The sequence below is a fragment of the Callospermophilus lateralis genome, chromosome 2 (genome assembly GCF_048772815.1).
Source record: "Callospermophilus lateralis isolate mCalLat2 chromosome 2, mCalLat2.hap1, whole genome shotgun sequence".
In the NCBI taxonomy this organism is placed as follows: Eukaryota; Metazoa; Chordata; class Mammalia; order Rodentia; family Sciuridae; genus Callospermophilus; species Callospermophilus lateralis.
Genome location: NC_135306.1, coordinates 110,323,382 through 110,346,695, shown reverse-complemented (window position 1 = coordinate 110,346,695; position 23,314 = coordinate 110,323,382). Strand labels below are relative to the sequence as shown.

Below are 23,314 nucleotides of genomic sequence, written 5' to 3'. Positions count from 1 at the left end.
CCTTCCACATGTGAGGCAAGCACTCTACCACTGAGCTACAACCCCACCCACTGAAGAATATTTTATTGTGTGTATATATCACACAATGTGATGATATATATATATATATATATATATATATATATATATATTTCACAAATTCTTTATCCATTCATTTGTTGAAGGGCACCTAGGTTGGTTCCATAGCTTAGCTATTGTGAATTGAGCTGCTATAATCATTGATGTGGCTGTGTCACTGTAGTATGCTGATTTTAGACCCTTTTGGTATATAACAAGGAGTGGGTTCACTGGTCAAATGGTGGTTCTATTTCACGTTTTCTGAGGAATCTCCATATTGCTTTCTAGAGCGGTTATACCAATTTGCAGTTCCACCAGCAATGTATGATGTATCCACGCCCCCCCCCCCCCCCAATAGGATAGGGTTATTTGTTTGAAGATTTGGTAAAACTCATTTTGGGCCTGTGTGTGTGTGTGTGTGTGTGTGTGTGTGTGTGTGTGTTTGTGTATGTATAGAGTTTGACAATTCAATATTTTAATGGCTATCGGCCGATTCTGGCTTTCTTGAGTCAATTTTGGTAACCTGTTTTTTATTCTGGGAAATTGTCTTTTTGGTGTAGGTTTTAAACTTTATTACCATCAGTTCTTAATTTCCTGGTATGGTTTTAGAATCTCTACTGACTCTGTTACTTCCCTTTTCATTCCTGATACTTTTTGTCATCTCTTTTCTTCTTGAATTTTTTAGAAGTTTGCAAGTTGTATTAATTTTCTCAAAATCAGCTTTTTTGGGGGTTGAACCTTCATATTTTATACTCCATGTTTCTTAACTTCTCATTTTAAGAATTTCTTTATCTCCTTTATTGCATTCTGGGTTTCCTTAGGTATATTTTATAATTCATTGTTTTTTCTTTCTTTTGTACCAAATCTATTGTTTAACTTACTTTTTTTTCTTTTTTAATAACTCCTCATTCTTACAAGTTCTATTATGTTTTTATTTATTTTTGCAGCACTGGTAATTGAACCTGGGATGCTCTGCCAGTGAGCTCTATTCTCAACCTTTTTATTTTTTATTTTGAGGTAGGGTCTCTTCAAGTTGTCCAGGCTAGCCTTGATGGTGATCCTTCTGCCTTAGCCTTCCAAATAGCTGAGATTACAGATGTGTGCCATTGCACCCAACCTTTCCTTTTTTTCTTTAGAATTCTTTTCTTTCATTATGAATTCTACCCCTTTTATCCTTGTCATAATTTTTTTTTTCAGTGCTGGAAATTGAACATAGGACCTTGTACATGCTAAGCAGACACTCTACTACTATGTTATGTCCCCAGCCCACTATAATAATTTTAAATGTTATTTTTAGTTGTCTTTTGATTGTCCTACTATCTCAAGTTACATGGTATACTGATTCTTCTTCTTATTATATCTTCTGATTTTCCCTCATGTTGAACTCTTTTCTCACATGGTTTGTAATTTTTATTGTGAATTTTGTGAATTTATTTCCTATGGGGATTATTTTCTGTGAGAGTCTCCTTCCTCACTTGTTGAGTGCTTTCACAATTGCTTCTCCCAGGGGTTTTTCAGTAGTTTAAGACTAAAGTTTTGTATTAATTTCCTGACTTGGCATGTTTTGGACTCTATGTTTATATGTCCTGAAGTTTCAATTTGTCATAAGATCTTCTCTATCTGTCTAGATCCTGGAGTGGGCCCCATACTCATTTGCTACTTCCATGACCTACTGGCTTTTTTTTTTTTTTTTTTTTTTTTTTGTGGAGTTAGTGTTCTTAAGAGCCCCAGATACATGCAAGGGTCCCAGTTCTAATTACCAAATTAATCAAGACTTAAGGCCACATTTCTGTCCCTAAATTAACATTAAACTCCAATTTCCTGGGACCTATATCCAAATCAGATACCAATGTTGGCTTCTCAGTTCTATATTTATTACTTGGGCTTCTGGGTTTCTGTTTCTTACACCTGAGAATTTTTCTTTCTGGTTGAGTTTGAAAAAAAATTTTTTGTTGTTGTATTATATATTAGTCCCATTTTTATCTTTGTTGGCAGGGAAATGTCATCTAGTTTAGCTAAGCAAGTTGCTTGAAGTTTTGTATGTTTCTTTCAAAGAAATTTCTGGAGCTAGGGATGTAATTCATAGTAGAGTGCTTGTTTAGCATGTGCATATTATTAATTAAAATTTATCAGTCCTTCCAATAACACATTTTATTATTCATGTAGAAATATTATCAATTAAAAAATTGCCAATCCAAAATCTGCCAGATAAATTAGTCTGTCATTCTTAAATTTGGCTTTCCATAAAGCTTTAGGGCATAGATGGACACATGCATCCAAGTTTTTTTTGTATCTGTGTAACAATAGTGGCCTTTACTACCATTTCCATTTGGATCATCATTTCCATCTGATGCTAGAACCATAACATTGCGCTTATAGCATTCTAGGCTTTTTTTTTTTTTTTAAGCCTGTTTCTTGCCTATTACCTAGTTAAAAAAAAAAAAAATCAGTTATGCAATGACCCTAACTCTCAGTGTCAATTTTCTGTTATTAGTCTGTTTCTATTACTGTAATGAAATACCTGAGGCTGGGTGCCTCATACCAGCTCAGGGATCCCATGAGAACTAACTTAATGCCTTCTAAGGAAAGTTGCTCCAGTGATGTAACCATCTTCCACTAGGCCCCATCTCTGAAAAGTTCAACCACCTCTCAGTATCACTACACTGGGGACCAAATTTCCAACTCTTGAACTTTCCAGGGACAATATGCATCCAGACCATAGTACCCCTGATATTTCCCTGTCTATTTCTGGAAAATGTTCCCTTTTATTTGAATTAAAGATTCAACTTGTCAAATTCATAAGGAGCCTTATTGGGATTGTATTGGATTCATATATTAATTAGAGATAATTGGCATCTTTATAGATTTGAATCTTTTAGGGACAATTGTTTTTCCTTTTTCAGTAAAGCTTTGTAAAGATTTTACACGGTTTGTACTCATTCCTGTGTATTTTATCTTTTAGATTGTTATTGGGGATGGGATTCTTTTTTCTGTTCGCTGTCCTAATAGATTATTGTTAATTATTAATCTGTTTCAACATGGACAAGTCCAAAATAAACCATTCATTTTGGTTTATTTCGGACTTGTCCATGTTGAAACAGATTCTCCTCCTTTATTTTCTTCTATTGGGTTCCCCGTTACCTTGGGTTATCACTTCTTGTGAGTTTAGAATCTTCTACAAAACCAGAGCTTTCACATTTTTCTTCTTCATACTCTTATTAAATATTAAACAAGGTCTACTCTATTCTTAGGTTTCATAATGTTTATATTTCTCCATCTAACTAAAACCAAGTTCATTTCTACTCCAGTCTAATATTAATTTCCTGAAACTACAGTGATTATATGTCTTCATCTAGAGAAATCCTTAAGTATTTCAGTCCATTGTTCTATATCTAAGTGAACTCCTTAATCTTAGCCAATGGTGCCCTTTGCCCTTCAATTTTGTGTTCATTGTTTTCTCTCCTATCTCCCTGCTTTCCTTCTTCTCTTCCTCCTGCCCCTTTTTTTCTTTCTTCTTTTTTTTTTTCTTTTCTTTTTGTCCTAAGTAGCCTTGGCCCTGAGCATGGACTAACTTCTGAATTCTGCTCATCCCCAGCCAGGACATCACAGGTGATATTTATTATTTCAACTTTGCCAATGGGCAGTCCATGTGGGACCATCCGTGTGATGAGCATTATCGAAACTTGGTGATCCAAGAGCGAGGGAAGCTGTCAACTTCTGGGGCCATTAAGAAGAAAGACAAGAAAAAGAAAAAGGAAAAGAAAGAAAAGAAGGACAAAGAGACCTCCCAAAGTCCCCTGGTGAGTCAGTGGGTACCAGCTTCTAGAGAGGCCAGGGCTGAACTGAGGGGATAGGGGGAGCCTGTAGTTGTCTTCAGCCAAGAGGTGAAAAACAACAATAACAATACATTCTTGATGCTACATCTTCTAATTGTCTTTCAGCTTCTAGCAGTCATTACTATCTTTAAACAATTCTTTCTCTTTCCATGGGAACCTGGGTTACATAATGAGACTGCTCTGCCATATATTGTTGTCGTTTTTTCGGTAGTCTAAGAGGTGATGGCATCTGCCGCTTTGGAAAGTGGGGATGGGGGACAATTGATAGAAGCCAGTGGGCCTAGACAAGTGAGTGCTTTCTCTTCATGCAGAGTCAAGCTTTTCTAGTGTGGGCTCATCATTTGTCTTCAAGTGGTGTGAGTTAAGTTATCAGAATACCAGTACCTTCAAAATTCAGAAGCAAAGCTTTGTGCTTTTTGCATTTATGGCTTGCTTTTTTTCTTGGTGTCTTTGGTTAGTGGTGGGTAACAAATTTAATTGCAGTGTGATCACCGTGGTCTTGAGTAGCTTTTGTGCTGAGTTCAAAGTGCTCTTATCCATTGTTGTTTTATTTGTCTCTGCAGCGTGTCTGAACTTATGAGGCAGAAGTTATTACCCTTGTTTTATAGGGAGAGGAATGGAATTGGAGCTTTACAGGAGTGAGACCTGAGCCCTCTCTGCCTGCTATTGGTGCTGCCACTGGGCCTTCTTCCTTTACCCATGCCTGGAACCTGTGGGCACATTGAGGAAGGAAGGCTCATGGAAACTCAGTTCAGCCAAATGAGGAGAACCAAGAATATTTTTCCAACCTTCTCTGTGTTCCAGTTGTTTTGTCCTATTGTTTATGATTTTTATTTCCTGCCAAAGTCTGGTGCTTACTTCTCCATGAAGATTTTCATCTTTTTTTTTTTTTTGTATGCATGCTAGGCAAGGATTCTACCACTGAGTCACACTCCCAGCTTTGTTTTTTTTCCTATGGTGTCAATTCTGGTGCTGTACAGTTGCTGATTAATTTAGCATCTTTATCACATATCACTCGTGGTTCTGAGAAACTAGATAACAAGTTCATTTCTCTAGATAGAAGAAGACAATTAATTTCCAAATAGGTTGAATTTTAAAATCATATGTTTGAGAGGCAAAAGGTAGGTTTTTACTTTCGTGAAATTATTTGAAATGATAATCAGGCATCCTGCAGGTGCTGACATGACTGAAGGTGGGACAGGGAATGTAGTGTGGGTTCTGGGGAAGAGGCTTAGTGACAGACTGAGTCCTGGGTGTGTGTCTGAATTCCTGGAGCTCTCTGTTAAAAAGAGCTCCTACTGTGATTTTAGGAAATGAGGATGAGTGGACAGCCATGAACAATCAGTCTGATTCTTAGGACTCAGGACAGGCACCTCAAGCTTGTCTAGGGGACAGACTTGGTGGGCAACCCAGACTTAGGTGGCTTGGGCCCTCTGGGTGTGCACTCTTAGCTGGGTGTGTTTAGTGTGAATGTTAGCAGAGAGTGGTTATTTTTCAGGGTTTTTTCTATGACTTTCCGAGTATCTCACTGGACTGAGTTTCCAGGGTTCAGGGCACTGGTTGTTTCTCCTCTTCTTTTCCACTTAGGCAATTTCTAGAAGTCTTTGATAAAATTGACAGATTTTATAAAATTAACCAATCACAGAACTTGAGAGCTAGATTGCATCTTGGAGATAACCTGGCTGGTGATTTTCAGAGTTTTGTTAATAGTAAAGCCCTGTTTTCAAATCAGTTCTCTACAGAGGTTCAGGTTATCAAAAAAGAAATGAAGCTGCTCTGGTTGAATTTGGGAATGTAGGTCTGGGTGATGCCTTTTCTTTGTCATATGCATACTTTATAGAGCCCTGCCTGTGCTGAGTCCCTCAGGTTCCATGGATTATGGTTTGCAGGAAGACATTGATCTAGTCCAGCCTGCTCTGTGTAAAGAAGAAAACTGGAGCCCAGAAAACAACATTTTCAGCCCAAAGGAGTTTTTAGCTTTTCTTCCCTCTTTTGATTTCTGCTTTACTTTAAATGGAGGGTGGTTTTGTGCTAAGTGCTTAGCAAGGGCTGAAGTAGCAAGTATAAATCAGAAGTGCTTTGTCTTAGTTTTCTCTGCATGTTTATATATCCATTTAGGAAATACAGCCTGATCAGGGACTTCTACCTTCTTCCTCCTTTCTTCGTGGCCCATCCCCTCTCCCAGCACCTGGGCTTGCTGATTTGGACCTAGACCAAGAGATGCAGGCTAGAAGTGAGGGCTCCTTTAAGAAAGGGAAGAGCCCATACATGCTGGGTGACACCCCTCGGCCTCTCATGGGTGCCTTCCCTAGCAAACTGCAGCCACTCTCCAAAAATCAAGCTTACCGAACCCACCAGATCTTTGCCGATGTGGAGAAAATCTTAGGCAGGGCTCCAGCGCAATGCAGGACAGAATTAGCTCATCAACAGGGTCTGGAGACACCCCAGAAGGCAACAGAGAAAATCTACCTGGGGTTTTCAGACCCTGAAATAGAAGAGCTGGAAATGAGGACCAGACAGCAGAAACCTGGTACCCTGTGCCCTCAGAACACTGGTCCCCTCTGGAATGGGCAGGATGTGTTAGAAAGCAGGAGCCAGACCCCTGTCCACTCTAAGCTTTCTGAAGCCATCAAGGACTCACAGCTAAAAGGGGAGCAGCACAGCCACAGCATAACCACACTAAGCTCCACTGGCCCTGCAGGGGACAAGGGTCAGAGTCCCAATCCCTTACTATCCCCTGAGGAAGAATCCTCCCTGTCCCAGTGTTCTTCTGACCATATGCTGCCTATGAGAAATAATAATCTCTTTTTATTAGATAACAGCCCAGCTAAAGACCTGAACTGGCAGGGAGTTCCTGGGGAAGGTGGGAGCCTGGGCAGGGGGAGGCGAAAGAGAGAGTCCCCAGGACTGTGGATGGGACAAGTCTCCAAGCTTGTCAACAAGGATACCCCAGGGAGCTGCAAGGAAACAGAGACCAGTATCCCTGAGGCTCAAGGGTCCTCAGCCAAAACTCCACTGCAGGGACTCTTCATAATACCACCTGATACTGGGACATCAGAAGCAGCACAGAACGCCCTTAATGGGGCTCCTACCAGTGAGAAGAGATACCCTGCAGGGTCTCCAGAGCCCCCCAGTGAAGATAGGAAGGCGAGTGTATCTGGGGCTGATGTGGAGAGCATCAGTGGCTGCAGCAGCAACCTGGCCTTGCATCTTGGCTCTCAGATCCTGGGTGAGGTAAACAACTTCCCTTGGGACCTACAGAGCTCCCGTGGATCTGTGCCAGGTATGGGTCAGGGAGGCCCTGGGCCCAGAGATCAACACGCCTGTCCATACATGGTGCCCCAGTTGTCCCACATGCAGAGCTCTGCTGAAGAGCAGTCAGAGAGTGACGACTACTCTGAGGATCAGAGGTTCTACCAGCACATCCTTCAGATGGTCAAGATCTCTAGGCGACTGGAAGGCCTGGGGCTGCCTGAAAGCATGCAGGAAATGCCAAGCAAAGACATCGCCAGCATGGTCTGTTGCATGGCTGCTGAGTCTTCCAGGATGTCTAGTGAGGGTGAGCAAGAGGCCATCAGAACCATGGAGAGGGACTCAAGGTTTCTGGTTTGGGGGCCAGAGCTGCTGGAACATCCTCAGGAGTTAGCCCTTGGTCCAGCTGAGCAGGAGGCCCCTCAGCAAGCCTATTGCCAGCCAAACAGCAGCCCCTTCAGGCAGGGGCTAATCGAGCTGAATCCCAGCAGAGGGCCTGCTGCAGAGCCAGGCAAGATGCAGCTTCTCAACCAGGTAGGCTTCTTAGAATGGCCTGAGGCCTGAGGCCTCTGTGAACTTATCAGGGAGGGAGCAGGTGGAGTCATCGCCTTATCGTACCCCTCAGGTCTGCTTTCCTGTCCCTCACTCCCCTTGGTAATTCTTGGTCCCTTAATTACCCAGATGGCTGTCTTTTGGCATCACATGCATTTCACTTTTCTTTTATGCAATGTCTCACGCATGCTAGGTAAGTGCTCTATCACTGAACCACAACCCCAGCCCTCACATTTCTTTAACCCTAACACTCACTTGCAAAATAGGACTGAGGGTATGTGTGACTTCCCTTCCCTGGATATAGCTGTAATTCTTGATTGTTCACATGCTGTGAAGGTGGTATGTTCTGGGGTGGGCAAGGTGGTACTGATCCTGACTCTGCACAGGATATAGGACCTCCTGTGATTTGGGAAGCCTTTCTTATCAGCTGATTCTAGAGAGGGATGCTCCCCCATAGACACCTCACCTCAGAGCTCTGAACTTGTGCCTTCTTGGCAGCATACAGAGCTGGAGAGTTAATATTCTCATGAAGAACTCAAGCCCATGATCTCCTTCCACCATATGGTGAGCTGCTTCTGCTCCTTGTCTCCCAGAGTGCCCAGAATACTACTTGACGAACCTGTGTTAGGCTTGTGCAGATCCTGTTTATGACGTTACTTTCTTACCTAAGGAATTACCAAAGGGCTGGGCTTGCCCTTTCTTTCCGACCCTTTGTCCCTTTAAAGAGTCATCATATTTTTCATAAAGAGGTCCAGTTGGATCAGAGACTGTGGGTATCAATCTGAATTTCCTTGACTATTTTGCTGTGGCCCAGCTGTGGCTTTACCCAGTTGTTCCCTTTGGTTCCTAATTGCTGGCATGCACTGGTTCTCTGTTAGCTCTAATAACTACTACAGCACTATAAATATCGGATAGGCTGCAGATTATCCTGAAAGTTTTAATTAGCCCGATGGCAATGAGTTTATCTGCTCTGAAGGACAATGCCATGCATGGCTCCATACTCCAGAGTTAATGGCTATCTATAGAAGATGATCAGCGAGGAGCCAGGAATGTATAATTTCCCTGCTAACCACTGATTTAGTAAAGGCCTGGGAGAACAAAGCCCTCAGCATGCCCGTCTCCCTCCCTCGAGCCCCCAGCATGTTAGCAAATTAACCATGTTAGGAGTCTGTAATTTTCCATAAATACAGTGTGGGAAAAATTTCACTTGCTGATATGCTGGAGCTGGTTGAGGGACTAATGGCAGGAGGAGCAGGCCCCGTTTGCTCATAATTCACTTAGAGAAGCTTTCCTGGGCCTCTTTTCTGCCAGAGTCAAAAGGTGGTACAAAATCCTGTCTTAAAGATAACACTGGGTTCTAGTCCCATCTCTGCTCCTCTCTGGCCCTGTGACTTTGGGCAGGGTTCTTGGCCTCACCAACCTCTGTTTGCTGACATGGGGTCAATGGCAGAAGCCTCCTCAGATTGTGTGTAAATAAAATGAAACTTTGCATTTAAGGTGTTTAGCCAATACCTGGTGCTCCAGCATTGTTGGCTAATTCTATGATGATCAGCTTCTTTTTTCTCTAACAAAGATCTTCTACAGCAGATCCTATGATGGGGGAGCTACAGAGGCTTAGGAGTGATTCTCACCTCATTTCGTGCTGAGTATCTGATAACCTTCCCTGTGCAGAAATAGGCCCTGCTAGGACCTGTACGGTAGCCTGGCCCCTGTGCTGAGGCTGTTGCCAAAAAGATGGTAGATCTGAACTTCCTCAGCCTGCCCATCTCTGGGTTCTCTTTTTTCTTTCAGTCCCTGTGGGATTAGAAAGGAATGGAATTTCTGCTTTGTTTCAGACACTTTAAGTTTGAGCTCTTCTCTTGAAGAGCTCTTTATAAATTGTACCCTGGTTTCTGCTTTTGCTAAGCTCAGTTGATCATATGTGAATCCCTGTAATAATAGCAATTCCCTAAAGTTCGTATAGCCCTAGACCACTCACAAAAGCCCCTTGTATTCATTATCTCATTCAAGCTGCTCAACAAATGTTCTCAGAGGCACAGCATGCACCTCTTAATCTTGCAGATGTATAAGCTAGGAATCCGAGATCTGTGAGTAGCCATGGGGCTCACACATTCTTGCTCCAGCCTAGTTTACTTTCCTCAGTCCTTGCTGGCATGAACCTTTGTGAGAACAGGGAAAAGAAGGGACCTGGTCAGGCCACTGCTGCCCCTTGTCAAGGCTCCATCCAGCCACCTTCTTCATCAGTGGAAAGGGGAAAGAGTTCAACTTTTGTTGCTCATACTTAATGTTATTTTAATTAAAATAATACATGCCTATAATAAAAGATCAAGTCAAATAGAATAAAAGATATAATAAAGTACAGCAGTTCTCCCGTGTGCAGAGCCCGCCCTCAGAGGCAACCACTTTTTTCCTGTTGTCTACCTCCATCTTTGTCAATAATGTGCTGAGATCACTTTTTCTTAACTCATCAATTTCAAAGTTTATCTGTTGAGACTTCTCCTTCTGGTAGATGAGGGTTTTGTCTCTGTGCTCCCTTCCCACGTACTTCCTATACGGCTTCTGAAAGGAGAGCAGAACCCCATGCAGCATCTGCCAGATGTAAGAGGACTGTTTATGTGAGATGGCATTCGAGTTATGAGAATCAGGAAACCAGCCTGTGATTTCTCACACAGTTGGCACAATGGTAATTTCTGGATGTTGTGTTTCATTAGCAGTCTCCAAGCGGAGGCGGTTTAAATTTGAGCGGGCAGGATTTAGATGTTTTATTTTTGTATCTGTCTCCGACACTTGCAGAGCCACGTGGTTTCTTGGGTTTGTAATAAGATGTTTTCTGTTGCCCAGGCTCTGGGTTCTTCGTTAGCCCCAGTCCACATTCCTCCTGGGGGCCTGGCTCCTTTGCGAGGCCTCATGGATCCCCCGCCCTTTGCTCTTCGAGGACCTCAAAGCGCCAGCCTGGGGAGCTCAGCGGAGTCCGGTCAGCTTGGAGAATTCCCGCTGGTGAGTACTTTCCCTGGCTTGCAGAGTGTTTAGTTCCTGTGGAAGCTGTGGCCTGTCGATGGCCTGTCGTAATCTGGTAGGAAGATAAGTCATGCCTGTATGAAGCTGCACATGGCCTCTGGGACCATCAATGCTAATTTCCCAATTCACGTAGCCAGTGCGGTAGGAGCTGGAAAAGGGAATCAGTAGTGTGAGTTAGATCAGCTTCATGGACATGGTGGGACTTGATTTGGAGACATCTAAATAGAGAGTGGGGTGGGCATTCCAGGGTCATTCTGAAGGTCTTTCTGGTGAGTTTCTTGATGTTCTTTCTCTATTTTGGAGCCTCCACAGGGTCTGAAGACTTCTGCATATACAAAGGGCCTCTTGGGCTCCATCCATGAGGACAGGAATGCTCTCAGCCTCTTGGGCTTAGGGGAGGAGACCAATGAGGAGGATGAAGAGGAAAGTGACAACCAGGTATGATCAAGCCCTCTCCCTGGCCTTGAAACCCACTGTGCTATTCTCCCGCTTTCCCCCTTATTAGTGCTCTACCACTGAGCTACATTCCCAGGCTCTTCTTTTTCAAAATTATGTTTTCAGGCAGTGTCTTGCTAAATTACTCAGGCTGGCCTCCAACTTGTGATTCTTCTGCCTTAGCCTCCGAAATGGTTGAGATCACAAGTCTGTGCTGCACACCTTGCTTGAAAATCTTTTTTATTGTGGTAAACTATGTATGACATAAAATTTTGCCTTTTTAACCATTTTAAGATTACGATTCAGTGGTGTTAAATACCTTCACAATGTTGGGCAATCATTGATACAGTCTTTTCCAGAACTTGTTCATAATCCTAAATAGAAGCTCCATATCCATTAAACAATAACTCCAGTTACCCTCCCTGTAGCCCCTGGTAACCTCTAATCTTTTTTCTGTCTATGAATTTGCCTGTTCTAGATATTTTGTGTAAGTGGAATTATAGAATATTTTTCCTTTCGTGTCTGGCATCTTTCACTTGGTTTGTTTTGAAGATTCATGTAGCATATATTAGAACTTCATTCCTTTTGAAGGCTGAATAATAATCTATCATATATTTATATCATGTTTTGTTTATCCATTCATCTGTTGATGGATACATGGGTTGTTTCCACATTTGGCTAATCTCTAAGCTATGGTTTTGTTTTTGACATAGGATGTCACTAAGTTGCCCAGGCTGGTCTTGGACTCTGGGCTTAAGTGATCCTTCTGATTCAGCCTCTTGAGTAGCTGGGACTATAGGCTTGTGTTGCCATGTCCAGGTAATTCTGTATTATTTTAAAAATAAATAAAAATGAACTTCCAATCTATAGCTTTGTTTCTTGTCCAGCCTATAATCCTCTGGTCTGATCTGGAAAGCACAACAACAAGGAGCTTCTTGGCCATTTGCGTGGTGCAGAGCTTTGCTTACATTGGATAAAGAGCTGCTTAGTGAGGCCTCCTTGGAGGTCCTGCTCTTGAGTCCCCTGAAGTACTGCCTGGGCATTGTTTACCTGCTCAGCAGTATCCCACTTCTCCCTCTGTATTCCCTGTACTCTCAACTGACTAGTTACTTTAGACTTACCACCCATAATCATTTTTGTTTTCAGAGTATCCGCAGTTCCAGTGAGCTTCTTAAGAACCTGCACTTGGACCTTGGGACCCTGGGGGGAGACTTTGAGTATGAGGTAAGAGCCTAAAGCCCCTACCAGCAAATGCCTCAGCCCGGTATACCCCTTCTTCCTTCTGAAGCCCTTCTGTTTATGGGGTAAATGTTTGGAAAGAGAACCAGTTTTTCACAGGCCTGTCCAAGGTTTCTGGGGTCTGGGGAGGGATGAGGGCAACAGGGAATCCATTCATTTACTCATGTATAAAACAACCATTTGTCGAATGTTCCTGCATGAGGTGCTTCACTAGCCACTATATGTCACATGCACATAAATGAGATATGTGTACTGTCCTCACAGATTGTGCAGTCTCATAGACTGTAAGGGGAAGAAATTACTTTCCTGCACATCAAAAAGCCTTGGTGGATGAGATGACATTTGAGCTGGGTCTTGAAGAGTAGCTGAGTTTTGGACGTGGAGGCAACTGAACAGCTTGAGCAAAGGTTCTAGGGCTGAAAAATACAGAGTGTGGATGGGAAGAGCACCCTCCCAAATTCTAATCCTTTTCTCTGCAGTCTGTCCCCTGCTGCTACGGGAATGTTCTTTATAAAGAACAAACAGGGCTGGGGATGTGGCTCAAGTGGTAGCGCGCTCGCCTGGCATGCATGCGGCCCGGGTTCGATTCTCAGCACCACGGACAAACAAAGATGTTGTGTCCGCCGATAACTAAAAAATAAATATCAAAAAATTCTCTCTCTCTCTCTCTCTCTCTCTCTCTCTAAAAAAAAAGAAACAAACAAATAGCAAAACTCCACTATATTGTTGTAATACCTAAAAACCTCAATGTAGATTTGTACTGGGAATAGAATATTCCCCACTATGTGTTTTTTGTCTAGTGTCTGATTTATTAATTTTTAAATAATTAGTATTTAAATACTCTCAAAGTATTTTTACAACCAATGAATTATGAAGTCCACAAGTTAGACTTGCCCAAACATTTAAATATGGGCTACAGACTCAGCTCAATCAGTTATAATTTTCACAAGTCTTGTATATTAGATTCTTTTAAATAACTTTTTTTTTTTTTTTTTAGAAAAAGGAAAAAAGAAGGTTTATTGTTTTGTTAGCAAAGAAGAAACACAGGCGGCTCCTGTCCTGAAGGCTGTGATTCTCTTAAATATCTTAAATACCTTAAAATCAAACAAGCCACACTCTATTAGAATGATCACAAAACCAATCAGTAAAACTATAGTCCTTCTAACAAAGATTTAAATTTCTTTCTCTGTTATCCCTTATTGTTTCTAAGTCTTCCCCTGACTTTGAGAGCCAGTGTACTGTCTCAAGCCAATGGAGGTTTCAGATGCTGGTGCAGGCCCCGATTTGGTGTCTAAGATCCAAGATGTGGGTGGACCTTTCAAGGTGACCCAATTCTACCTGTTGGCAGGACCCTTTTTCTCATTAGGTTTTGTCTTTTATCTCAGAAATTTCCCAGCTTTTTGATTCTGTATTATTGGATAGGTTTTAATTGTGACTTTAATGAACTCTTTCTGTCAAATGTGGCACCTCTGAGTGTCTTGTCTGATTCTTCAGCCTGATACACGTCTACTTTGAAATTGTTCTTTCCATCTGCTTGTTTCCTTGACATGGCAACTATGTGTTCTTCTTGTTCACCATTAAGACCTGTGCTGATTAATGGAATCCGAGGAGATGCTCAGTTTTTTGTGCAGGAGAATGACTTGGATAGCAATAGGGGTTTTAAGAAGAATGTGCTTTTGGAGAAAAAGGATAGTTTCCTAGAGACTGAGCAACTTGAGGGTGGAGAGTCTATCCTATTCCTATGTGTTCAGCACCTGGCCCACTGCCTGGAACATAGGAAGTACTTGGGGATATTTTGTTCAACATTTGAGAGAATGAATACATGAATGAATGAATGAGCCACACTAGTCCAGGGCTGGGACAGATATTTTTTTCTTTCCTTGACTTTCCCAGGTTCTGAGTGGAAGAGATCATTGGTCCTTGCTATCAACTAGTAGAATGAAGATCTCAATGTGGACTGATCATGATTCATTTTGACTTGGACTGCTTAACTTTTACTTCATAATAGATTACAAATGTCAGTCAAAAAAAGACATTTTCTTCTTGGACATATCCTGGATTTCTTAGAGCTTGCCTTCTGTTGAATATGTGCCTTTTGGGGGGAATGGGGAATTTTAAACATTTTTAATAACCTCTTTAATATAAATAGACACTGAAGTATAATAGGGGAAATGTGTGGAGTGGGCAGTGTTCCACATTCCTCCCATCCTTGCCTCTAACATGGCAACAGATTCAGGCTTTTTTGCCACATGGTGTGTGGGATTCCTATGTTCTAACCTCAGGCAGGAATTAGGGCATTTTCTGTTGGGAAAATTAGCCATGAGGATAAATGGGGTTTTGGGACAGGCAGAGCTGTTTCTTCCTGGGCCTTGCCCTTTGTCCTTTGAAAATAACTCTTGTCTCAGTTACAGTTCTTGGCTCTTTGGAGCTGTCCACCTTTCCCTGCTCCTGGGCATCTCAGGCAGCCCTTGATGGAACTTTCCTTTCTGTCTTAGTTCCCTATCTCACTGAGCAGTCACTTTGCTCATGATTCCATGAGAGGGCAGTAGGATGGCAAGAATGCAGCTTTCTCTCTGTCTTCTTCTCCCTGTTCTTCTGCTTTCCAACTTAAGCCTATTTCTAGTCTATTACAGTCTCAAAAGGGAAAGGTTTGTGGAACCGGCACTGAGAACGGGTATGAGCAAGAGCAGGGAGGCAGAAGGGTGGGTGAGCAGGCAGTATGTGGCCATGTGGCCATGTGGCCATGTGGTGCTGATGAAAAGCCCATCAGCGGATCAAAGGAGCGGGAGGGAGCCTGGGCTTAGAAATAACAGGATGATGTCAGTGTGATTGGAAAGTGCTAACTATATCAGGGTGCTTTGCAAAGAATTCAATTGAGCGGGCATGAGACCTGGAAAATAAACTGGACTGATGGTTGGCTTGGCAGGCGTCTTCCCAGAACTGGGCCAATGCATGCATGTGGTGTGGAGCACGCCCCCTGCCTTATGATCTTGTGCTGTGTGGATCACAGGAGCCCCTGAATTTGTGCTCTGGGCAGGAAGAAGGGGACTGCAGCATTGGAGATCTCATGGCTTTGAGGGGGGTGTTAAATATTCATGGAATGGTTCTTATAGCACCCCCGTCCTCTACACCCCATTCTTCATGCAGATGTCAAGATCTTGAAATGTGCTTTAAGATACTCAAGGAACTGGTGCTGTGGCAGGAGGAGACAAAGGAGTATGAGCACAGATGGGCTCAGGGCAAAGCTGTGTACTCTCAGAGCCCAGGGGAGGAAACTGCCCAGGTGCCTAGAGTTGGAGGGTTCAGACTTTGGCCCTGGTGTCATGCCAAGGAGTAGGAATTTGGTGAAAGGAAACATGGAGTCAGATGTGATACTCAACTCTCGTTCATCCATTTTTAGATAATCTGCAACTAATGTTTAATGTGTCGCTTTCCCCAACCTCAAGGTGCACCTCTGTCTTGTAGTTAGTCCACATGGGTGCAGAGAATACAAGATCATTTATTTTAATATTTTAAAATTTAATCTTTAGATAGGCAGACTAAGATCAGCCCCATCGAGTGAAAAAATCTTTTTTTTTTTTTCAGGGGTGGTGGTGCTCAGGATTAAACCCAGGGCCTCTTACTTGCTAAGTACATACTGTACCACTGAGCAGTACTCCAAGCTGAACATCTTCTTTTGAGCAACTTAAGCTTGAGAGGTGGCTAGACTGGGTAAAATATTCTTATATAGTCTGGCTGTATTCTCTCAGGAATAAAGATAAGGATGGGAATCTCTACCTGTACCTGATGTCTGTATCTGATATCTCCTGATTGATTGATTGATTGATTTGATGCTGACAATTGAACTCAAGGCCTTGTGTGTGCCTGGCAAGTGCTCTGTTACTGAGCTATGTCCCCAACTACCAGTTGAAAGGTTACTTATTTTTTCATCATTTGGACAGTTTATTAATAGTTAACATTTGTTAAGTGATTTTGCTTTTTATAAGCATTATAACAAATATAGCCTAATCCCTATATGACCTTGACAAATAAATGTAACATCTCTATTTGGCAGAGTCAGAAGAGAAGCCTAACTCCTTCATCTGTACTACATATTCATTCATAAAAACAAAAAATTTAAATCAATAGCCTTTCCTGAGCATTCATCGTATACCAGAATCTAGGTACTGAGGAAAATAGGGAGCTAATCTGGTGAAGGAAACAGAAGGAAATCAGCAATTATGATAGCTATTATGGCAGAAGATAGAGAAAACTCATGTCAGCTTCCTTAGGGAACAAGGAAGGCTTCCTGGAAGAGTTGATGACTGTGAGAACCAGTGTGAATTTGTCACACTGGGAGGGGTAAGAAAGAGAGGGTGGAGGAGAAGACAGAGGGAGTGAGTGGTAGGGAGGGAGAGAGGGAGAGAAAGAGAGAGAGAATGGTTGTGTTAAAAATCTGCAGGGCAGGGCTGGGAATATAAGGCCCTAGGTCTGATCCTCAGGAGAAAAAAAATGCCCAGCAAAATAGAGACATAGTAAGATGTGTATCCATAGTCAGGATAGCTGTGTGGCTGGAGATGAACCACGAGAAGCAGGTGGGAAGGGCTGTGGGCCAAGGAAGGAGGTGTGAACTCCATCTTGGAGGTCAGAGGCTGCTTCTGGTATCTGACACCTCCTCTAACTCCTAATCCAAGGTCTATTGCTAGGCAGTCCTCTTGAGGCTAGGTTTCACTCCCAACTTCGAGCAGGAGAACCTTACTTAATTCTGGACTGAGCCTGACTAGGGTGGATTGGCCCCACTTACTGAGCAAGGGGCTGACTAGACACTCCTTGTCCATCCTAAGGCACTTTCTCCTTAGAGTCTGTGGAGCCCCACAGGCCAGTTATGGAGCTCCTCTGAGTGCTGGCTGCTGCTGGGGATATGTAGATAAGGCCTGGCCTCAGCCTGACGCTGCTCAGCTCAGAAACCATGGCAGATTTATTCCTTGTAAATTGGGGAGCTAGGAGGGGCGGTTCTGGGTGGTGCCTGCCTTCTCAACTTCACCCTCTGCTTTTCTTCTGGGGACAGGCTTGAGGCTTGTGACAGCTCACCCTTGTGTCCAGCTTTTCTTTGCTGGAAGTATAGGCTCGTAACTGGGTCCACCTTAGATATTTTGCTTTTCTCAGTGTGAACTCAGCTCCTTGAGGGCAGGCAGGTCTATGTCTTAGTCATATTTGGTTTCTCAAGACAGTGTTTGGCACATAGAGGGTGCTCAGTGAATGATCATGTGGGTCTCTTCATATAAAATTAGTTAACATATAGGAGATACTGACAATATGGCAGGCACGGTTCTAAGTTCTTTAATGCACTTCATAAGTGCTAACTTATTTAATCTTTCTGGCAACCCTAGGAGAAAGGTACTTGTGTACTGCATCCTTGTGTTTTAGAGGAAAATGAAACACAGTTTGCCTAAGAAGAACCACATCTGCAAGCTTGGAGCCATAATTTGAGCCTAGGCAATCTTTCTTGAAAGTTGAACTGTGAACTGCTCTATTTTTCTGCTTTCATTCATCATCCTTGGAGAGCATGCTTAGCTAGTCAGTAGGCTGCCAGACCTGATGCAATGGTCATATTTTTGAGCTTATCAGATATTTTACGAGACCATCAATAAAATTTGTACCTTTTGACTATCTATTGAGTGAATTAGCTTTCTAGCACTGTAACAAAATACCAGAAATAATTTATTTATAAAAGAAAAGTTTTTTTTGGCTCACAGTTTTGGAGGGTTCAGTCCATGATCAGTTGGGTCTATTGTTTTGGGCCTGTGGTGAGGCAGCACATCATGGTGAGAGAGCATGTTGAAGCAAAACTGCTTATATCAAGAGCCAGACAACAAAGAGAGGAAGGGATCAGGGTATACTCCCCAAAGCCTACAGACTTCCCACTATGCCCCACCTCCTAAAGGTTCTACCACATTCCAGTCATTTACCCTGGGCACCAAGCCTCCACCAATGGACCTTTGCAGGGACATTCCAGGTCCCAAATAGAAACTGTGGACTTTGCTCCTTTTATTTCACATGATTGTTTATTATTGTCTTAAATGAATCTTGGCTTCTAAGTCTGCAGTCGTAAGATTTGGCTAACCGGGGTGGAGTGAGATAGATTTATTACTGGAAAACATCCAGATCCAAGCACTGGTTGTCATGCTTTTTGTTTGAATCTTCAGGATAAGAAAGTCTTAAAACTCCCTGCTCAGGAGTTGTTTAGCCAGGCAGCCCAAGTGTTAGCCCAGATGTATTCTGGGAGGAAAGCTTCTCAGCATGAGCCCAGGAAGGTCATTGTCTGTATTTCCAAGGTAGGGTTTTTTTTTGTTGTTGTTGTTGTTTGTTTGTTTCTATTTTGGTCAAACCTAAAGAATTTAAGTTGTAGCAGCCATAGGTTTTCACTAGTCTTTAAAGTGAGGTTTGTGGTGAGAAAACAGGGTATGGCTGCTGTTGAGGTGTGCTGTTCTCCTTTCCAGAGACTCTGCCAAGGGGAGCTTAATAGATTGCCAGCTTCCAGATGCAGCCTCTTCCACCCACCCTGATTCATGCTAATCTGTACTTCCCCAAGCTGATGGGTTGTAACATGAGTCTGAGTGCAGGGACCTTTCTATCTAATGTGGGACTTCTCAATGGTAGCCTGCATGGGAACTCTCCTCTGGGCTGGCTGACTTTCTCAGAACCATGCTGTGCTTCCTTCCCTGTCTGTGTCATGTTCTGAAAGCCCTCCCCTTCTCCTTTATCTTTCATAAACATTTCCCCTAATAAATCTCTTGCACATCTAATCCCATTTTGGCATCTGCTCCTCTGGGGACCAAATTTGACAACCCTGGATGGAGGATGCTGTCTGCAGGTTGCTGATGATCAGCTTTTATAGGGGAGGCTTTGGAGAGGACAGGCCCCCTTCTTTTGTATATATATATATATTTTTTTTCTTTCTTTTTTTTCCCCCCGTTGCCTGTGAAAAATGAAGAATAGAAATTCTGGACTTTGTTCCCTTTTTCTCACATGATTGTCCATTATTATCTTAAATGAATCTTGGCTTCTAAGTCTGCAGTCTTAAGATTTGGCTAACGGGGGTGGAGTGAGAACATGATGGATGATGATAGACTTGTATAGTCCACATAAGTTATTTCCAGGCTCATCAGTAGACGGGGTCCAGTTGAGTGTGTCCAAATCACCATAGAAATTCTGATTCAGTAGACTGGGTATGGTGCCAGGAATCTATGTTTTAAAAAGTTGTTTAGGCCAGGCATAGTGGTGCATGCCTGTAATCCCAGCAGCTTGAGAAGTAGAGGCAGGAGGATCACAAGTCAAAGCCAGCTTCAGCAACTTAGTAAGGCCCTAAGCAACTCGGTGAAACCCTGTCTCTAGATAAAAGACAAAATAGGGCTGGGGATGTGGCTCAGTGGTCGAGTGCCCGTGAGTTCAATCCCCAGTACCACCTCTGCCCCCCGCCCTCCCCCCCAAAAAAAACCCCAAGTTGTTTAGGTGTTGGATGGCACTGGGATCAGAACTCAAGCTCTGGCTTGTGAAAATCAAGGAATACCATCTCCATCTTGTAGCACATCTCTCAACTCCTTTTCTATATTTCTTATGTCTTTCTTTTTGACATGGTCTGTGCTCTCTAGGAGTCTCCAAGAACAAGTCATCCAGAGGAGAAGAAGGATGTTTCTCTTGATTCAGATGCTGCTGGCCCCCCTACTCCCGGCAAACTCTTCAGCCAAGGTGGAGATAGCAGTCTGAGCAGTTCTGGTGGCAAAGAGCCACAGGAAAGAGGGGCGAGTCCTTGGTTTCCAGAAAAAGAAGAGAATAAGAAGAGTGATCCTGGGGCTTCCACAAGTCTGATGACACCTGGGGTGGACCAAGGAGGCGATCAGCTTGCCAAGTCCTCTGAAAAGGAGCCACTGGAGGACCCAGTTGATGCAGGAGAGGATTCCAGGAAGGAAGAGGCAACAAATGAGCCAAAGAAAGAGACTTCTGTCCCAAAAGAAAACAGATCAGATGCCAGTGAAGTAAGTCCCGTAGGCAGTTGCTGACTGCAGTCCTCGCTGTTCTCTCTAGCTCTGTGCAGCTTCCTATCCCCACATCTTTATTTCTGAGTCAGGAACTTCATTTGCAGGCCCTGCTCTGTGCTGTCAAGATCAGCCAGAACCCTTAATTGTGACAAATATGCCCAGACCCAGCAGGCAGTAAAATCCTGAATGAAACTGCAAACTTGGTGGTATTGGAAATCCAGAGCAGAAATGTGCTTTTCCATTGGCACCCTCTTGGTATATTCATGTTCTTCTTTTCTCCTGTTTACTCTTTCCCTTCCCTGCCTCCCATTTCTAGTCTTGGTTTGCTACAATCAGAGTTCCTTTGTGGGGTGGAGAGAGTATGTGTGTATATGTAGGGAAGGCAAAGGTTCCATCGGTGGAAGTGTTCTGCCCCAGCATATATATATTGGGTTATAAGAAGACCTTTTTCATTGGCTCTTTCTGAACCAATCCGAAACATACAAGTGATTGGTTTTGCAAACTAGGCCAGTGGCTAAAAGTAGGTTCAAGTGGGGCAAGCTTTTGGTGTTTTAGGTTTTCCAATCCTTCCTCCTGGTAGTTGATAAAGGAATCCATTTAAAGAGCTTTTGTCTACTTCCTTGAAAAGATACTCCAATCCTGTTTTATAGGATAGCATCAAATTTCTGTACTGCCAACTTTCTGTTTCCACTACACTTGACTCTGTTTCTACATGTGAATCCTTGATCCAGTGCAGGGCATGCTTGTCCATGCCCATCTGGATTGCAAGGAGGCTGATGTGTATGTCTGGAGAGAATGGCAGGGTCCTTCAGGTTTCAAGAAGAGGTGAATATTGGTTTGGGCTGAGTCCATTGTTGGCACTATGGCCTGACCAGAATTCCCTGGATAGTGACCCTGACTCTCAGTGCTCTTCTCTGGGGGGGGGTTTCTATGGGTCTGTCTCCTCAGGAGTTGAAGATTAGTGAGCATGTGAAAGAACCAAACCTCTCTGATTCCGTGGCTTCTGACCCCAAGTCCTTCTTTGGCCTGGTGAGTTTGTGATGAGGGGTAGTAGTGTGGTGGGTAAGAGTATGGATTTTCATGTCCACAGGGGTAAGTAATTTGCCCAGCACCGCATGCTAATATGTGGGGGGAAGTTGGGACTCAGATTTGGGTCTTGTTAGTTCCCATTTCTCAATCTGTAACTAAGACTATTACTACCTACAATATAGGTTTCCTGTGAGAAGAAAGTAAGGTAGAAAATGTAAATCATGTTTATATAACATTAAATAAGTGTTAGCTATTATTATTCTTACTGTGTGTGACTTGGCTACAAGATTGTGTGAGTTGCCTCCAGGCTCTAATAGGCATGTTATAGGAATCCAGAAGGTTAGACTGGTATATTGTGTTTCTGGGCTCATGGAGCTGTGGCAAAGACCAGTCTTAGGCTCTGGCCAGGAGGGCTCCTGTGGTTTCATTTTTGAAGTTAGGGCTTTGTCCTGGAATGCCAGAATCCATGGTTCCTTTGTCCTAGACCGTCCACTCAGCCCGCTGTATCTCTGTTCTGTGTGCCAGGTTGAATCTAATGGGAGCAGTGGGGGTGCTTTTTGGCCACACACTACCTCTACACACCACCTCCATCTGTTTGGAGGAGGCAGATCAAAGGGAGGGGATTAGTGGGAAAGAGTCAGGGATGGACAGTGATGATACGGGGCGGGGTGGGGGCGGTGCAGAGGAATTAGGAGGCCGTGTACTTTAGCCCTGCACTTAGCTGTGGCTTAAGAGGCAGATGGCAGCTGCATTATGCGGCATAGAATTCAAACTGAAAGGAAAATATCACCAAAAAAGACGAACCCCACAAGCCAGGAAGTGAAACAAAAAGTCACTGTTGTTGGCAAAAACTGTCCATGAAGAATAGCCATGTCACCAAACTCATGAACCAAGGGGTCTGTCCCTTCCAAAGCAGGCACTGTGTTGGCAACATGTGCCCATCAGCATTTTTCTTTATGGCAGTGGAGGGAGGAAGCATAGACAGCAGGACCAGACCATGTCTGGGCATCCCGCCATTTATCAGGGCTGATGACAGAACTGTCCCCATTAGCATGCTGTTGGGTAGCAATCCTTCACTTAGCCCAGCAGGGATCATAGGCTCAGGGGTTCGGGTAAGGCCCTGTGGCAGCCAAAGGCAGTGAGGAGCTGGCCCTGGTGTGGGTACCTGCTGTCTGTCCCAAAGAGAAGTCTATGGAGAAGGCACCACTAATTAATCCCCATTGTCTAGAGGGGTGCCTGTTTGGGAAGGGGGAAGACATGAATTGGAAGGAGTTTATCAAGCCTCATTTATAAGCTAGTCACAGGTTTCTGGCATTTGTGGTGCCCTCGTTGAACACTGGAGAGGGAGAGACAGCTGGCAAGTGACAGACATGCTTTGGAGCATGTATCATGGAAAGACCTTGGGTTTTGGAGTTAGTCCCCAGGATCATCTGACCCCAGCCTTCTTGCTTATCAATCATGTGACCTTGGGCAAATTAAGTATGCTTCCCAACCTGCCTTTGCATCTGTGAAATGAGGACAGAGTTTTGGTCTCATAGGGTTTGTTTTTTTGTCCACAATTTTAGGAAAAAATTTAAGCTGGGCATGGTGGCACATGCCTGTAATCCCAGCGGCTCGGGAGGCTGAGGCAGGAGGATTGCGAGTTCATAGTCTCCGCAACTTGGCAAGGCCCTAAGCAACTCAGAAAGACCCTGTCATTAAATAAAATATTTTAAAAAGGGCTGGGGATGTGGCTCAGTGGTTAAATGCCTCTGGGTTCAATCTCCCAAACAAATTTTTTTAAAAAAATATATGGAAGAATTAAAGAATTTACAGTGAATACCCACATACATCTGCAGTGAACATTTTACCATATGCGCTTTATCATATATCTTCCTG

General features: G+C 43.3%; 1 protein-coding gene across 4 annotated transcripts in view; it reads left to right on the top strand.

Moving 5' to 3' along the window:
- The window catches only part of Cep164 (centrosomal protein 164), a 65,437-nt gene that overhangs the window by 17,550 nt on the left and 24,573 nt on the right, over window positions 1-23,314 (top strand). For 2 of the 4 annotated variants that reach the window (XM_076846365.1, XM_076846363.1), the window contains exons 4-9: window positions 3,653-3,857; window positions 10,539-10,694; window positions 11,019-11,153; window positions 12,297-12,374; window positions 20,021-20,404; window positions 21,356-21,436. In XM_076846365.1, the coding sequence (XP_076702480.1) occupies window positions 3,653-3,857; window positions 10,539-10,694; window positions 11,019-11,153; window positions 12,297-12,374; window positions 20,021-20,404; window positions 21,356-21,436 (1,039 nt within the window). Of the gene's footprint in view, window positions 1-3,652; window positions 3,858-8,237; window positions 8,262-10,538; window positions 10,695-11,018; window positions 11,154-12,296; window positions 12,375-20,020; window positions 20,405-21,355; window positions 21,437-23,314 lie in introns of those variants that run through there. The other 2 variants (XM_076846366.1, XM_076846364.1) reach the window with 2 other exon arrangements.